Source organism: Emiliania huxleyi (genome assembly GCF_000372725.1).
Source record: "Emiliania huxleyi CCMP1516 chromosome Unknown EMIHUscaffold_196, whole genome shotgun sequence".
NCBI classification, from domain to species: domain Eukaryota; phylum Haptophyta; order Isochrysidales; family Noelaerhabdaceae; genus Emiliania; species Emiliania huxleyi.
In genome coordinates, this window is record NW_005200631.1 from 1,559 (window position 1) to 15,443 (window position 13,885).

At 64.7% G+C, this 13,885-nt stretch overlaps 2 protein-coding genes across 2 annotated transcripts; one reads left to right on the plus strand and one right to left on the minus strand.

Annotated features, from left to right (window-relative positions):
• Nucleotides 1–2,695: 2,695 nt before the first annotated feature.
• EMIHUDRAFT_113643 (peptidase M16) lies at nucleotides 2,696–11,195 on the minus strand (the record flags this gene model as incomplete). The annotated part of the gene is made up of 21 exons (XM_005781976.1): nucleotides 2,696–2,845; nucleotides 3,139–3,522; nucleotides 3,956–4,029; nucleotides 4,278–4,866; nucleotides 5,285–5,404; nucleotides 5,679–5,828; nucleotides 5,861–5,980; nucleotides 6,056–6,133; nucleotides 6,195–6,317; nucleotides 6,492–6,602; nucleotides 7,314–7,364; nucleotides 7,681–7,702; nucleotides 7,776–7,816; nucleotides 7,854–7,901; nucleotides 8,040–8,198; nucleotides 8,589–8,658; nucleotides 8,728–8,796; nucleotides 8,866–8,934; nucleotides 9,004–9,072; nucleotides 10,025–10,142; nucleotides 10,520–11,195. The coding sequence occupies 21 exons, from the start codon at nucleotides 11,193–11,195 to the stop codon at nucleotides 2,696–2,698; spliced, it is 3,291 nt and encodes a 1,096-aa protein (XP_005782033.1).
• Nucleotides 11,196–12,182: 987 nt separating this feature from the next.
• Nucleotides 12,183–13,027, plus strand: EMIHUDRAFT_233671 (hypothetical protein; the record flags this gene model as incomplete). The annotated part of the gene is made up of 3 exons (XM_005781977.1): nucleotides 12,183–12,281; nucleotides 12,352–12,476; nucleotides 12,544–13,027. 3 exons carry the CDS (start codon nucleotides 12,183–12,185, stop codon nucleotides 13,025–13,027), a joined length of 708 nt encoding a protein of 235 aa, XP_005782034.1.
• Nucleotides 13,028–13,885: the final 858 nt, after the last annotated feature.

The following is a 13,885-nucleotide window of genomic DNA, read 5'->3' on the forward strand; positions in this document are numbered from 1 at the left end:
GCGCGGAGCTGCGCCACGTCGAATTCTTCGGTGGCTCGACCGCCGGCGCGCCCACTATCGCCTCCTGCGCGCCTCACACCCAGTATTCACCTCGCGCGCGACCGCCAAAGTGAGCGCACGACCACCTCCCCCTCGCTCCTGTAGGTGGGCCGCCCCGCGCTGGCGGGAAGAGGCGCGCCGAGCCATCGGTGACGTCCCGGCGAGCTCATGGGCCCCCAAAAGGTCGCACCGACCCGTGGCTCCGCCGTCGGCTCCGCCGCGAGCGGCGACGGTGAGGCCGCCGGGGCTCGCCTATACCGGCTAGTGTGGAGCCCTCAGTGTAGTTGCGTGTTGTACTAGTGATGCTGCACTAGGCGGCCCGTTTTTAGCAAAAACCAGATACCACATCGCGTGTGGTCGTCGAAAAACCGCATGTTCGCCCGTCTGGGACCTCTTCGTACGGCTCCAAAAACCGCTCCTTAACGACGACTACGCGGCCCGGCGGTCGATCTGCGCCTTCTCAGCGGTGGAGGGGATGTGGGAGGTACGTGCGGACCGCGTGGTGTTGCGACGGTTTGACGAGTGCGACTCCCAGCGTCGACTTTTCGACCCCACGGAGCCTCTGCTGCTTCGGGGGGGGGGGTCTGCAGACCACCCGGCCGAACTTCAGAGTCGCGGTGCTCCTCAAATACCGCTCAAACGCCCACGATGTTGTGCAGGGGACATATGCTGATGATCCTGGCCCGATTGGTTCGCTCAGAAAGCTTCTGGGCGGTCGTTAAGGTTCGCTCCCCGCACACCGGCCCGGAAGTATGTTACATCATAGAGCGCGGGCAGCGCGAGTGCGGGCCGGGCGAGGCGGCGGGGTTGAGGCGCGGCAGCCGGAGCGACTGCTTGATGGGGAGCGCGAAGCAGACGATCGAGAGGAGCATCTGGAGGAGGAGGACCGCCTGCAGCGAGCGCGAGGTGAGCCGGCCGAGCGCGGAGGAGCCGCAGCCGTCCGCGGCGGCGTCGGTGCACGAGCGGTCGTGGATCGCGAGGCCCGTCATCGAGAGCGTGATGATGGTTCGCGCGGGCTCGATGATGGCGGCGCGCGACGCGGCGACGGTGACGTGGCCCGCCCACTGGTCGAGGAAGGAGAACCCGATGAGGAGCGGCTCGATCGCCCCCTGGGCGACGCCGCTCATAATCTGGGAGGTGACGATCTCGCCCTGCAGGAAGGAGAAACTCGGATGGTTGGGCCAGTAGCGCGCATGCAACGCAATCTCCAATCCGCTACGCACGACGCACTCTTTCCGCCTCTGGCGCGAGTAGCCCGCCCGGGCCGCGACCTTCTCTGTACACGCACCCGCTCCTGCATGGCCAGGCCACGTGCCCCACCGGCTTACAGGCGAGGGCGGCGCGCGAGGCCGAGGGCCTGAGCCTAGCGCAGCAGCGGCAGCGCGCCTTCTCGTATCGGTGGCGGCGGAGGCGCCTGACGCCGCGGATGCTTAAACGGCGAGGCGGCGGCAGAGCGCCACATCTGTCGCTGATGCTCGTGCGCTGGCTGACGATCCTGGCGTGGTGGAGGGCGTGAGGGCCGCTCGGGGTTCTGCATGGAGCTGCCGCTTCCGGCATGGACGGGTGGGAGAGGTATAGAAGAGAGAGGTTGCTGCAAGGGTCAGGCAGACGCAGGGAAAGGGGAATAGCCCACACGCTAGGGACCCCTTAGGGAGCACGTGTCCTGCCCGCGGCGAAGGTCACGGTGGCGTGTCGGCGTACCGATCAAAGGCGGCGTCGAAGGTCTGTGGCGGGGCGCATGGGACGCGTGGAGGTGGAGGCAAACGGTCCGCGCGGCGGCGACGGCTTGACCTTGAGAGAGTCTCTCTCAAGGTCGCGACGCCCGACGGAGGTGTGCGCGCGACTTAAAAACGTCTTAGTAAGATTTTTTCACACTTCGCTGATTGGGCCGATCGTTTTGATCTCTCGGTCAGTGGGCGCCCGCCCGCCGCCTCTGAGGGGGCTGGGCCCCCTAGTCTGAAAACAAAAACAAACTCGAAAACAGCCAAAATCAGCCTGCGAGAGAGGCACTGCGCCTTCTGCGCGCCGCTGAGGCCTCATGTGGGGATGTGTGCCGACACAAATACTGATCTAAAACCTGGAAATCCTTGTTCAAAGCCGACCCTAAGCGCCATCCTTCCTGCTCCCACCTGATGCTGCTTCCCCGCGCCGCCTCCTTGGCCCCCTTGGGTGTATTTTCTACTCCCAGTGGGGGGCCTGGGCCCCCGGCCCCCCTCTTGTTTTCTGTTTTCTGTTTTTCAAAACGCCCGCCCGCCCGCCACCCCGAGGCGGCTCGGCCCCCCACTGACCGAGAGATTAAAAACGCTCGGCCTTGCTCCCGCCTCCCGGGTGTGGCCGTGCCCCCGTCGATTTGTACGTTTTCGCTTTTGACACCGTGGGCATGCGTTTCTCTGTTTGTGTGTGAGCCTATCACGTATTCGTCGTATCTATTTTTTTCACACAAGCGGTTGTCGGGCTCAAAAGCTGCGTGTGGGCGTGTAACTCATGCAGCTTTTGAGCCCGCCTCTCCACACCCAGACAGACCGAGAGCCCTCGGCATCAAAGTGCACTGAAGCCGCGCCAGGGTGCAGGGAGCGCAGCTCGGGCTCTGTAGGACCGCCCGCCGCCCTCGCCCGCGCACATCACCGCTGTTGACTGGTCTCGCGCGGGGCGAGTGTCAGACGATCTTCTTGACAGGCAGCGGCGTCTCGCGCTTCGCGTTGGCCGCCGCCAGCGCCTCCTCAGAGCCAAACACCGACACGCTCAGCTTGGCCTTGCGCAGCCGCTCTGCAAACGCGCGGAAGGCCTCGGGCGAGCATCCGAGCACCTGGTGAGGTGAGGTAGGGCAAGGTCAAGTAAGGTCAACTTCTCCACACACACACACACACACACACACGCGCGCACGCGCGCGCGAGGTGGTGGGGCAAGGGGGGAGGGTTGCCCTCGCGACTCCACGTCTAGAGACAGGAGCCCGGCGGCATTAACAGTGCAAAGCCCGGTGCACGTGCGTGAGCGGTGCGAGTGCGAGTGTGGGGCGCCTGGTCGCGGACCTCGTTAATTAACTCGTCAATTAAGGCGAATGAGGGCGAATTAAGGCGAATTAAGGCGAACTAAGGGCACCTGGTCGCGGAACTGCTGCCGCATCGCTGTGGTGACGCCGGTGAGGTGCCAGTTGAGCGCGCGCTGCCCCTTTTGGTCGGGCGTGAGCGGCTTGTCGAGGTCACCGACCATGCCGACAATCGCCTGCTCGAGTGCCTCTGCGGAGATGTCCGACTCGCTGAGTGCGTCGGCGGCGGCGGCGTAGATGTCAAGCGTGGCCTGCAAGTTTGGGTCGCGGTACGAAGAGAATGCAAAGCCGCCCGACGTCGGATTGAGCGCGCAACCGCCGCCGTATGCGCCGCCCGCCACACGGACATTGTCCCACAAGTAGCCGAGCGACAGCGCGCGCGAAGCGACCGACGCGGCGCCAAAATCGGCAATCTCGCCTGGCTCGAAGAGGCGGCGCTTCACTCGCCTTAATTCGCCTTAATTAAGGCGATCTTACCTGGCTCGAAGAGGCGGCCCTTAATCAGCCTTAATTAGCCTTAATTAAGGCGATCTCGCCTGGCTCGAAGAGGCGGCAGCCGGCGGCGACGTAGTTCACCTGCGCGTTGCACTTGGTATGTGAACCCCCAGGGGGGGGGGAGGGGGGAGGGGGGGGGGCGAGGGACGCCAGCGCATGTGGCTAGATATAGATATCATGGCGGGGCCCCCTGGAGGCCCGGAAGTCTTGAGGTGGAGTCGGCGGTGGTGCCCGGGGGTCTTGAGGTGGAGTCGGCGGTGGTGCCCGGGGGTCTTGAGGTGGAGTCGGCGGTGGTGCCCGGGGGTCTTGAGGTGGAGTCGGCGGTGGTGCCGCGCGCGGCGCGGGCTCCGCTGTCGGGGGCGTTCAAGCAGTCACCTGCGAGACGATGGCGTAGGCCTCGTCCTCGCGCGGCGCCAGCGGCAGCCTCGACCACTTGGATGCGTCCTCGCCTGTCCGATGCAGAGGAGGGGCTGGGGTGTTTGGGGTGGCGCCGGCGGCGCCGGTGGCGACGGCGGCAGCAGCGGTGGTGGCGGCGAGGGCGGCGGCAGTGACGGGGGCGGAGGAAGCGGAGGGGTGTGGGGCGGGACGGGTGGCAATGGAGGCAGAGACGGTTCATTCCGCAGCGCGTCAACACTTCGCGAATGAAAAAGGGGTCGACCCCCCCCCCCCCTCGGGCTGGTCTCGGGCGCGTCCTCACCGTGCGCGTCCGCGGCTGGCGCGGCGGGCATGCGGCCGACAAAGGCGTCCAGCTGCGGCTTGGCGCCGTCGATGGCGTCGGGGTCGGAGGTGAGGTTGATCATGAGGCCGTCGCGCGCGTTGATGGTCCCGCGGAGCCGCTCCAGCCGCGCGAGGAGGGACGGCCAGTCGTCCTGCGCCGTGGTTAGCATCTCCTTGATCGCCTCGTAGTAGCTGACGCCGCTCGTCAGCTCGGTGGCGTACCCGACCGCAGTGTTGCGCGAGGAGAGCCGCATGCCGGCGAAGGAGTTGCCGCTCGACAGGAAGGCAGCCTCCAGCCGCGACTTTGACTCTTTGAGCAGCTCGACCGCCTTCGGCTGCGCATCGAGGTTGGCGTCCGTTAGCATCGAATGCACCAGCTCGAGCATGTCCGGCAGCCGGTCGCGCACGGCCTTGCCCCGGACCACGAGCTTGTGCACCACGCCGTCCGGCGCACCGACGGCCCCACTGTCGCCGACGGGCTGCTCCAGCTTGGTGCCAACGTCGATGCCTCCAGTGCGCGCTCCGATCCGCCGCTGCAGTGCGGTGGCATCCAGCTCCGAAGTGCCCGCCTGGCCGGTTCGCAAGTCGGACGGGTGTCGGTTCCCACACGGGCAAGGCACACAAGCGCATCCGGACGCAGCAGCGGGGATCTAGCCCCCCCCCCCCCCCCCCTCGCCCTCCCCCCTCCCCCCCTCTCGCGATCGCATCGGCCTCTGCCGAATCTCGCCGTGCTCTCGGCGCGACGCGTGGAGCGGGATTGGCGGCGGGCGGCGGTGGAGGAGGGGGGGCGGGGAGGGCGGCGGCGGCGACGGTGGTGGAGGGCTCGGTGGCGGCGGCGAGGGCGGCCGCGGGCTCGTGAGTCGTCAGTCATGAGGCGGTGGGGGATGGGTCGCGGCGGGAGAGGAAGGGCTGGGTGCGGGGTGGCGCTGCGGGCGCCGCCTGCGTGAGCAGCGCGGCGTAGAGCGAGAGCAGCGGCAGCTCCGAGACGGGCAGCCGCTCCAGGTCGAGCAGCACGTCGGCGTACACCACGCCGGCGCAAGGCAGCGGGTGGGTGAGCAGCGGCACGCCGCCCGAGAGCGCCGACACGTCGGTGGGCACCTCCTTGACCTGACGACGAGTAGGTAGGTAGGTAGGTAGGTAGCACTCGCCCCTCTCTGTATGTGTGGGTTCGTGTGTGCGGGGGCCCTCCTTGTCTCTGCCTAGACAGTGTGTGAGGTGACACCTACCTACCTACCTACCTACTACCTAGTGATGCCCCCTGAGGACGAGTGTGAGCGGTGAATTAAGTAGTGAACCAGGAGGGGGGGGGGGGGGTGCGTGTGGAATCAGATGCGGTGACTCTGCTGAGGCACGCCTTGGCCTCGAGGTCGGCCAAACCCACCCGCGGGATGGTGGCGAGGTCCTCGGCGCTGTCCTCTGCTAGCTGCGCGCGCTTCAGGTCGGCGGTAGAGCGGATCACGTCGGCCAGCTCCTCCTCGCCCATCGCCGCCTTGGCCGCCTCCAGCCGGGACCGCTCCTTGGCCGCCCACTCCTCGGCCAGCGACGCGTCCGGCACCTGCTCACAGCCGGAGGCGTGAAGAGACGCTGTGCACGCTCCTCGGCCAGCGACGCGTCCGGCACCATCTCGATGGTCGCGAGGTGGCCGTTGTCGACGAGCAGTGAAGCGAGCAGCGGCTCGAATACCTGTTGTTCAGCCCGCTGGCGGTGTGAACAGCCACCACTCGTTCATCAGTAGCTACTCACGCACGGCTCGAGCACCTTCTCGCCGCTGGCCAACTTCGTCTTGAGCTCGGCCAGCGGCGCCTCGAAGCGCAGCGCGTCGGCGACGTTCGCGCCCTCATCGTCGCGGTAGATCCTAATTCGTCATTAATGAACGGTTCAGACGCTGTGTATTCACGTTGGCGCCCTCGTCGTCGCGGTAGATCCAGCGCGGCAGCATCGAGAGCATGAAGGCGAGCCCCTTGGGGAAGCCGCCCGTGTTCATCTCGCGCAGCTGGAACTCGAGCGTGTTGACGGCCGCCTAGAAAAAAGAAAGACGCTCGGCCACATGTCTCTCTTTCGCCGGGCGCGCGAGCGGCTTGACGGTCGCCTGGAGAGACAACAGAAGTGCGCTCGGACACATGTCTCTCTCTCTCTAGCCGGATCGCGAGCGGCTTGACGGCGGCCTGTCGAAAAAAGAAATACGCTGGCGCACATGTCTCTCTCTCGCCGGACGCGCGAGCGGCTTGACGGCGGCCTCGACCGCGTCCGCCTCGAAGCCGTCCTTGGCGGCGGCGGCGAGCGTCTCGAGGGCGAGCGCCTCTACCTTTGGATTCGGGTACCGTGGGGAGGTAGGGGACTTGGTCCGGGTACCGTGGGGGCGTGGGATTCACGCGCGGGCGATGGTGTGGCGGTGTCGGGCTATGGCATGGTGTTGGGCTATGAGATGGTGCGGCGGTGTTGGGCTATGAGATGGTGCGGCGGTGTTGGGCTATGAGATGGTGCGGCAGTGTTGGGCTGTGAGATGGCGCGGCGGTGTTGGGCTATGGCATGGTGCGGCAGTGTTGGGCTATGAGATGGTGCGGCGGTGTCGGGCTATGGCATGGTGCGGCAGTGTCGGGCTATGAGATGGTGCGGCAGTGTTGGGCTATGAGATGGTGCGGCAGTGTTGGGCTATGAGATGGCGCGGCGGTGTTGGGCTATGAGATGGTGCGGCAGTGTTGGGCTATGAGATGGTGCGGCGGTGTTGGGCTATGAGATGGCGCGGCGGTGTTGGGCTATGAGATGGCGCGGCGGTGTTGGGCTATGGCATGGTGCGGCAGTGTCGGGCTATGAGATGGTGCGGCGGTGTCGGGCTATGGCATGGTGCGGCAGTGTTGGGCTATGAGATGGTGCGGCGGTGTCGGGCTATGAGATGGTGTGGCGGTGTCGGGCTATGAGATGGTGTGGCGGTGTCGGGCTATGGCATGGTGCGGGGGTGTTGGGCTATGGACGGTGCGGCAGTGTTGGGCTATGAGATGGCGCGGCAGTGTTAGACCTTTGGCACGTCTTCCTTGGCGACCCCCTTGAGGCCGACGGAGAAGGTCGCCTAGGGTAAGGTAAGGGAGGGTAGGGTAAGGGAGGGTAGGGTAAGGTAAGGCAGATCTCCACACACACAAGATGTGGCGGGGAAAGGCGCGAAGCTAGTCCCTCGCGACTCCGACGACAGGAGCCGGCATGGCATTGGAAGTGCAAGGCCTGGTGCGCGTGTGTCCGCAGTGTGTGTGTGCGCCTGCTTGAACTCGTCCGAGAGGCTAAATAATTAAGGCTAATTAAGGCTAATTAAGGCTAATTAAGGCTAATTAAGGCTAATTAATGCGCCTGCTTGAGCTCGTCCGAGACGCCGCCGCCGACCACCGCCGCACCAAGCCCGCTCTCGGCCATCGCCTAATCCAGCCTCAACCCTTCGTCATGATTCCATCATGGGCCGAGCCCGCTCCTCTCGGCCCTCGCCTTGTACAGCGTGGCGGTGCGTGTGCCCATCAGCAGCTCATCGAGCACCTGTTCACAGTTGGAGGTGTGAAGAGACGCTGTTCACAGTGCCCATCAGCAGCTCATCGAGCACCGTCAGCGCGAGCTCGTCGACCTGTTCACGGCTGGAGGTGTGAAGAGACGCCGTTCACAGCGCGAGCGCCGTCAGCGCGAGCTCGTCGACCTGTTCACAGCTGGAGGTGTGAAGAGACGCCGTTCACAGCGCGAGCGCCGTCAGCGCGAGCGCGTCGACCGGCGACAGGGGCTTCTCGTTGAGCAGCCAGTTAAGCATGACCATGTGCGACGGCGCCCCCGGCGCCGCCTCGTCGGCCGAGGCGGGGAAACGCTCGACCACGCGGCGCGGCGTGGCGAACTTCGCCTGCGTCTCGATCCTCGACGCTGCGGGCGTGGCCTAGCTCAAAAAAGAAATACCCGTGCGGATGCGCCATCCTCCATCCCTCCTCCGCGACGCTGCGGGCGTGGCCTAGCTCAAAAAAGAAATACCCGTGGGGATGCGCCATCCTCCATCCCTCCTCCGCGACGCTGCGGGCGTGGCCTAGCTCAGGGGCGGAGTACCGTGGGGATGGGCCATTCTCCATCTTTTCCTCCGCGACGCTGCGGCGGGCGTGGCCGGCGCGGTGAAGGGAGCGAGGTACGAGTCGAGCAGGTCGAGCCGCGCCTCGAGCGGATCGTCGCCTAAGGAAGTGAATTCCGACTCAATTCAGAGTCGAGCAGGTCGAGCCGCGCCTCGAGCGGGTCGTCGCCTAATGAAGCGTTCATTCCCACTTCATTAAAAGTGAACTCGGCCGCGCCGCGCCTCGAGCGGGTCGTCGCCGTAGAAGAAGATGCGCGAGTTGGAGGGGTGGTAGTACCTGTTCACAGCTGGAGGTGTGAAGAGACGCTGTTCACAGAAGATGCGCGAGTTGGAGGGGTGGTAGTACCTGTTCACAGCTGGAGGTGTGAAGAGACGCCGTTCACAGAAGATGCGCGAGTTGGAGGGGTGGTAGTACCTGTTCACAGCTGGAGGTGTGAAGAGACGCTGTTCACAGAAGATGCGCGAGTTGGAGGGGTGGTAGTACCTGTTCACAGCTGGAGGTGTGAAGAGACGCCGTTCACAGAAGATGCGCGAGTTGGAGGGGTGGTAGTACCTGTTCACAGCTGGAGGTGTGAAGAGACGCCGTTCACAGAAGATGCGCGAGTTGGAGGGGTGGTAGTACCTGTTCACAGCTGGAGGTGTGAAGAGACGCCGTTCACAGAAGATGCGCGAGTTGGAGGGGTGGTAGTACCTGTTCACAGCTGGAGGTGTGAAGAGACGCTGTTCACAGAAGATGCGCGAGTTGGAGGGGTGGTGTTACGCGTCGTGGAAGCGCTTGAACTGGTCGAAGGTCAGCTCGACGATCGCGTCGGGGTCGCCTCCTGCGGTGGATAAGGTAAGGTAAGGTCAGGCAAGGTCAGGTGACCTTCTCCACACACACGAGGTGGTGGGGCAAGGGCGAGGCTAGTCCCTCGCGTCTCCACGTCTGACGACAGGAGCCCCACGGCATTACAAGTGCAAGGCCCGGTGCGCGTGGGTGAAGTGTGCGTGTCCTGCGGTGTGAAGACACTAGAGGGCCGTCCTCGCATTCGCATTCCTGGGACCCAGCGCTGGCTTCTGACTGCCGTCGCTGCCTCTCCCTTCTCGACTGCCTGTGCTTATGCGCGTCTTGGGTCCGGGGTTGTGTTTTTGCGTGAAGGCGCCGACCACGAGGGGGGGGGAGGCGCCAGCATGGGGGCGGGAAGGCGCGAGCATGAGGGGGGGAAGAGCGGGGAAGGCGCATTCAGAGCATGAGGGCGGGGGAAGGTCCTCTCGAGCCCGAGAGGTGCGTCCTCTTCACACTAGTACGTGGTCCGCCCCGGGTCTGGGAAGAGCCTAGGAGATGTCTAGGAAGTGTCTAGGAACTGTCTAGGAAGTGTCTAGGAACTGTCTAGTACGTGCCTCCCGCGTGTTCGTAGCCTGGCCCCGTCTGTGCCCCGTCTGTGCCGCGTCCCGTGCGCCCGAGATAAGGGGAGATATGGGGAGATATGGGGAGATATGGGGAGAGATGGGGAGATATGGGGAGATATGGGGAGAGATGGGGAGAGATGGGGAGAGATGGGGAGATATGGGGAGATCTTCCGCTTCTAGGGTCCGCCGCCGGAGTCCTTGGCGTACGTGTTGTCGGGGAAGGTGGCCTGCAGGAAGTATCTAGGAAGTGTGACGGAGGTGTCTCGGAGTCCGTGGCGTGCGTGTTGTCGGGGAAGGTGGCCTGCTGCGCGGCGCGGTAGAGCAGCGAGTCTGGCGACGAGTAGACGCCCTTCATCTCGTTGAAGACCACGCCTAATTAAGAGTTAGCTAAGAGTTAATTAAGAGTTAATTAGACGCCCTTCATCTCGTTGAAAACCACGCATGTGTACGCGAGGACGTATCTCCCCATATCTCCCCATATCTCCCCATATCTCCCCACATCTCCGCATATCTCCCGCGGAAGACGGCGCCTTTGTACGTGAGCGGCTCCTCGGCCCATATCTCCCCATATCTCCCCACATCTCCCCATATCTCCCGCGGAAGACGGCGCCTTTGTACGTGAGCGGCTCCTCGGCCCATATCTCCCCATATCTCCCCACATCTCCCCATATCTCCCGCGGAAGACGGCGCCTTTGTACGTGAGCGGCTCCTCGGCCCATATCTCCCCATATCTCCCCACATCTCCCCACATCTCCCGCGGAAGACGGCGCCTTTGTACGTGAGCGGCTCCTCGGCCGCGTCGAGCTCGTAGTGCCACCCCTCCTGCGCAAAGACGGTGGGGTCGCGCTTGGCGCGCGGCGAGAGCACCGCGTCGAGGTAGACGTTGACCAGGTTGTAAAAGTCCTTTGTGTTGCACGAGGCGACCGGGTAGCATGTGCGGTCGGGGTAGGTGAACGCGTTGAGGAAGGTCTGGAGCGAACCCTTGAGCAGCTCGGTGAAGGGCTCCTTGGAGGTGTACTTTGCGCTGCCGCAGAGGACGGAGTGCTCGAGGATGTGCGGCACCCCCGTCGAGTCCTCCACCGGCGTGCGGAACGCGATGCCAAACACCTTGTTCTCGTCGTCCGCCTGCGCCGAGATGACCTCGGCGCCCGACTGGCGGTGGCGGTAGGTGGCGACCTTGATGGTGTACTCATCCACCATCTCGACGCGGACCAGCTCGAACGCTGGGTGCGTCGCCGGCGCCCGCTCGACCACCTCTGGCAGCGGCGGCTTGGAGATCGCGACCGAAGCGTGCACGCTGCTGGCGCGCCGCGAGATGGCGGCCGGCGCGGAGGCGGAGAAGGCGTGCGGCCGCGAGACGAGGCCGCCCGACGCGCCGGCGATCGCGCCCGCGGCGATGGCCAGCGAGCGAAGGCCGTGGCGCATGGGCGGACCACGCGATGCGCTTTGGCTCCCTTCGCAGAAGCGGCGTGAACGAAGAAGAATTCTTAAGACACAAGCCTCTCGAAGAAGAATTTTACAACGAAACTCCCTCGCACAACACTGGGGGGCGACCTCCTGTTCCTAGCGGAACGGGAGCAGGCCCCTCCTTGCCCGGTCTGCGAAGCAGGGCGGTGGTCGTGCCAACTTCGCTTCACAACGACCACGCCGCAACCGTCGCCGGCGAGCGACACGTTTCCGTTGGCGGGACTGTCCTGGTCGAGAGTGTGTGCCGCCGAGGCGGGACCACTCGGGGACAGTGCTGACGGGACGCGGCTTGGGAGACGACTCCCGCGAAAGCACGGCTGGCATCCGTGGCGTGGGGCTCGCCTCCGAAAAGTCGGGCATGGCTCTCCCCGCAACTCTCTTGCTAACACGCGCGCCCCACCGAAACTGTGGTGGGCGCGCTGCGGCCGCACGTCTACCTCCGTCATAGTGCCACGACGTGCGGCCTAGATTTAGCACACGCGCCTCAGCTCGCAAACACTCACCCATTTGATTGTCACTGTCCGTGAGTGCGAGATTAGGGCTAGCCGCAGGCAGCTAGCCCATGAGGAGGGCGTCCATAGACACCTCACTAGACCCCACATTTTACAGCGGGTTCTCGAGGTGGATATCCTTTGGCGACGGCTAGCGCATCACACTCCTCTCCTTAAAATCCCTGTGTGCACGGTGCGGCTGGAACTTGGTCCGCCTTTCCCACTCATAAGGCCCTTTTCTGCGCTAAAATGTGCGCTCCGCGCCCCTAGCACCGCGCCGTCTCCCCCGCCGTGCCCGCGCCACATGTCACCTCGTACTCCCGCGCGCGGTTTCCCTGGTCCGCCTCCCCCCCGGCCACTCGGCTCTACGCGCCCGGCGGGCTCGGCCTCGCAACTATGTGTGTGCGGTGAGCCGCCCCACCGTCGGGCGCGATCGGCCTTTGCGGCGCACAGGATGGTACTTCCCGATTTATGTGGCGCATACCACCGCCCCCCCAACCCTCAGCACCCTCATGGCAAGCACTACGCCAATTATTCAGTGACAGAAAAATCGGTATCTCACGGAATCCAACCAAAACCGCTGCAGGTCCGGGCGGGGCCGAAAGCGGCCTTTGCTGCCAGAGAGCTACAACGTCAAGAAGGTCATCGCGTGGCGGCAGAGAGCTGGGGGGATCGAGCTTCTGACCGCTTGGGAAGACTACGAGGTCGATGGTTGGACGTGGGAGCCCCTCGACAACATCCCCGAGCGGTTTGTTCGGGCCTTTCACGCGCAGCGCGAACGTCTCCCGCAATCCTTTTTTCTACGTCGTGACCAGGATGCGCGACCGGATCGCCTTCAAGGTGATCGAGAGGACCGGCCCGATGTTTGGGCTTGCTGTCCTGGTCGAGGAGGCCTCCCTGCGCGAGTATGCGCTCGCGCTGCTGCAGTACTTCTCTACTCCTCCGAGCGGCACAAAGGCCAAGATCGCGGTCAAGGAGGACCACTGGCAGCGGGCGCACACACTCACCATCTTCTCGCAGGAGCACGCCGCGTGCATTGCTCGCGCAGGCGGCTCCGACGCGCCTGCCCCCGGCTCCTACAAGTTCACGGTCGAGTTCACCACCGTGGGCATCAACTCGGCGACGGGCGACATCATGCCGTACACCGCGCCGACGGACGAGCTGCGCCTCGAGATGGCAGAGGCGCACGCGCTGGTTGCGTACGCAAAGAAGACGCTCAAGCAGCCGTGGGCGGCGGAGCCTGTCCGGCACAGGCTGCGCGCTAGCGGCTGGTGCGACCAGCCGGTGGCGTTTCAGTAGAATCCGTACATACCGGCACAGTCTAGCGTGTGAGTGTGCCCCCACCCACACTGCACAAACGCGCGCGGCCCGCGCTGGTTCCCGCTGTGCCCTGCACTATGCAGATACAGTACTATGCTTGTCCGGGTACGTACTTTATGCGGGGCATGTGGCTCATTAGAGGGCCTGGTTGGTTTATTGAAGGTAATACTACACAAACCGTCCCTGGGACTGAACAGGAGGCGAGAGGCGCGCGCGCGTGAGCAGCTGCTCGGAGTTGTGTGTTGTGTGTGTGTTCTCGCTCGAGTTCACCAGACAAGCCGAGCGTATCGTGCGAAGATGCTCGCGCAGAACGCTGGAGCACCCAAAACGCGGAGCGCCCACGGCTGCTGTTCCGCAGCGCTTTCCGACGGCATGTTTTGCCTAGAGGCGGGCGGTGTGGTGCAGCTCGCGTGCGGTCGCTGTCACCGCCCTGCCGAGCCAAGCCGTCTGAGGTCGGCAGCGCGAGTTGGCTGGCGTCGCAGAGCGCCTTGCCGGCCGCGCACATCATTTGTGCTCGCACTTGGGGCGAAACAACCCGCTCCCAATACAGTGCCGCGTAGATCTGCGCCCGCCGCTCGATATGGCCCATCCGGGCGCTCCGCCAGCAGGCGGCGACCTGCGGAAGTGAGTGGCCGAGAGATTCCGGTGCTCACCCGCGGCGTGTGCCTACTCACTTAGGCTTCACTCGGCCCAGATCTGGTATGAAAGGACCCGATTGGGGCTTGGCCGGAGCCGGGACGACTGTCAAATAGGCCCGCCATTTGAGGCTGCGATTTTGCCCCTCTCGTTTCCGCACCGTGTGGTGGCGGCGTGCCGTTCTCCCATCCCTCCCTTGGG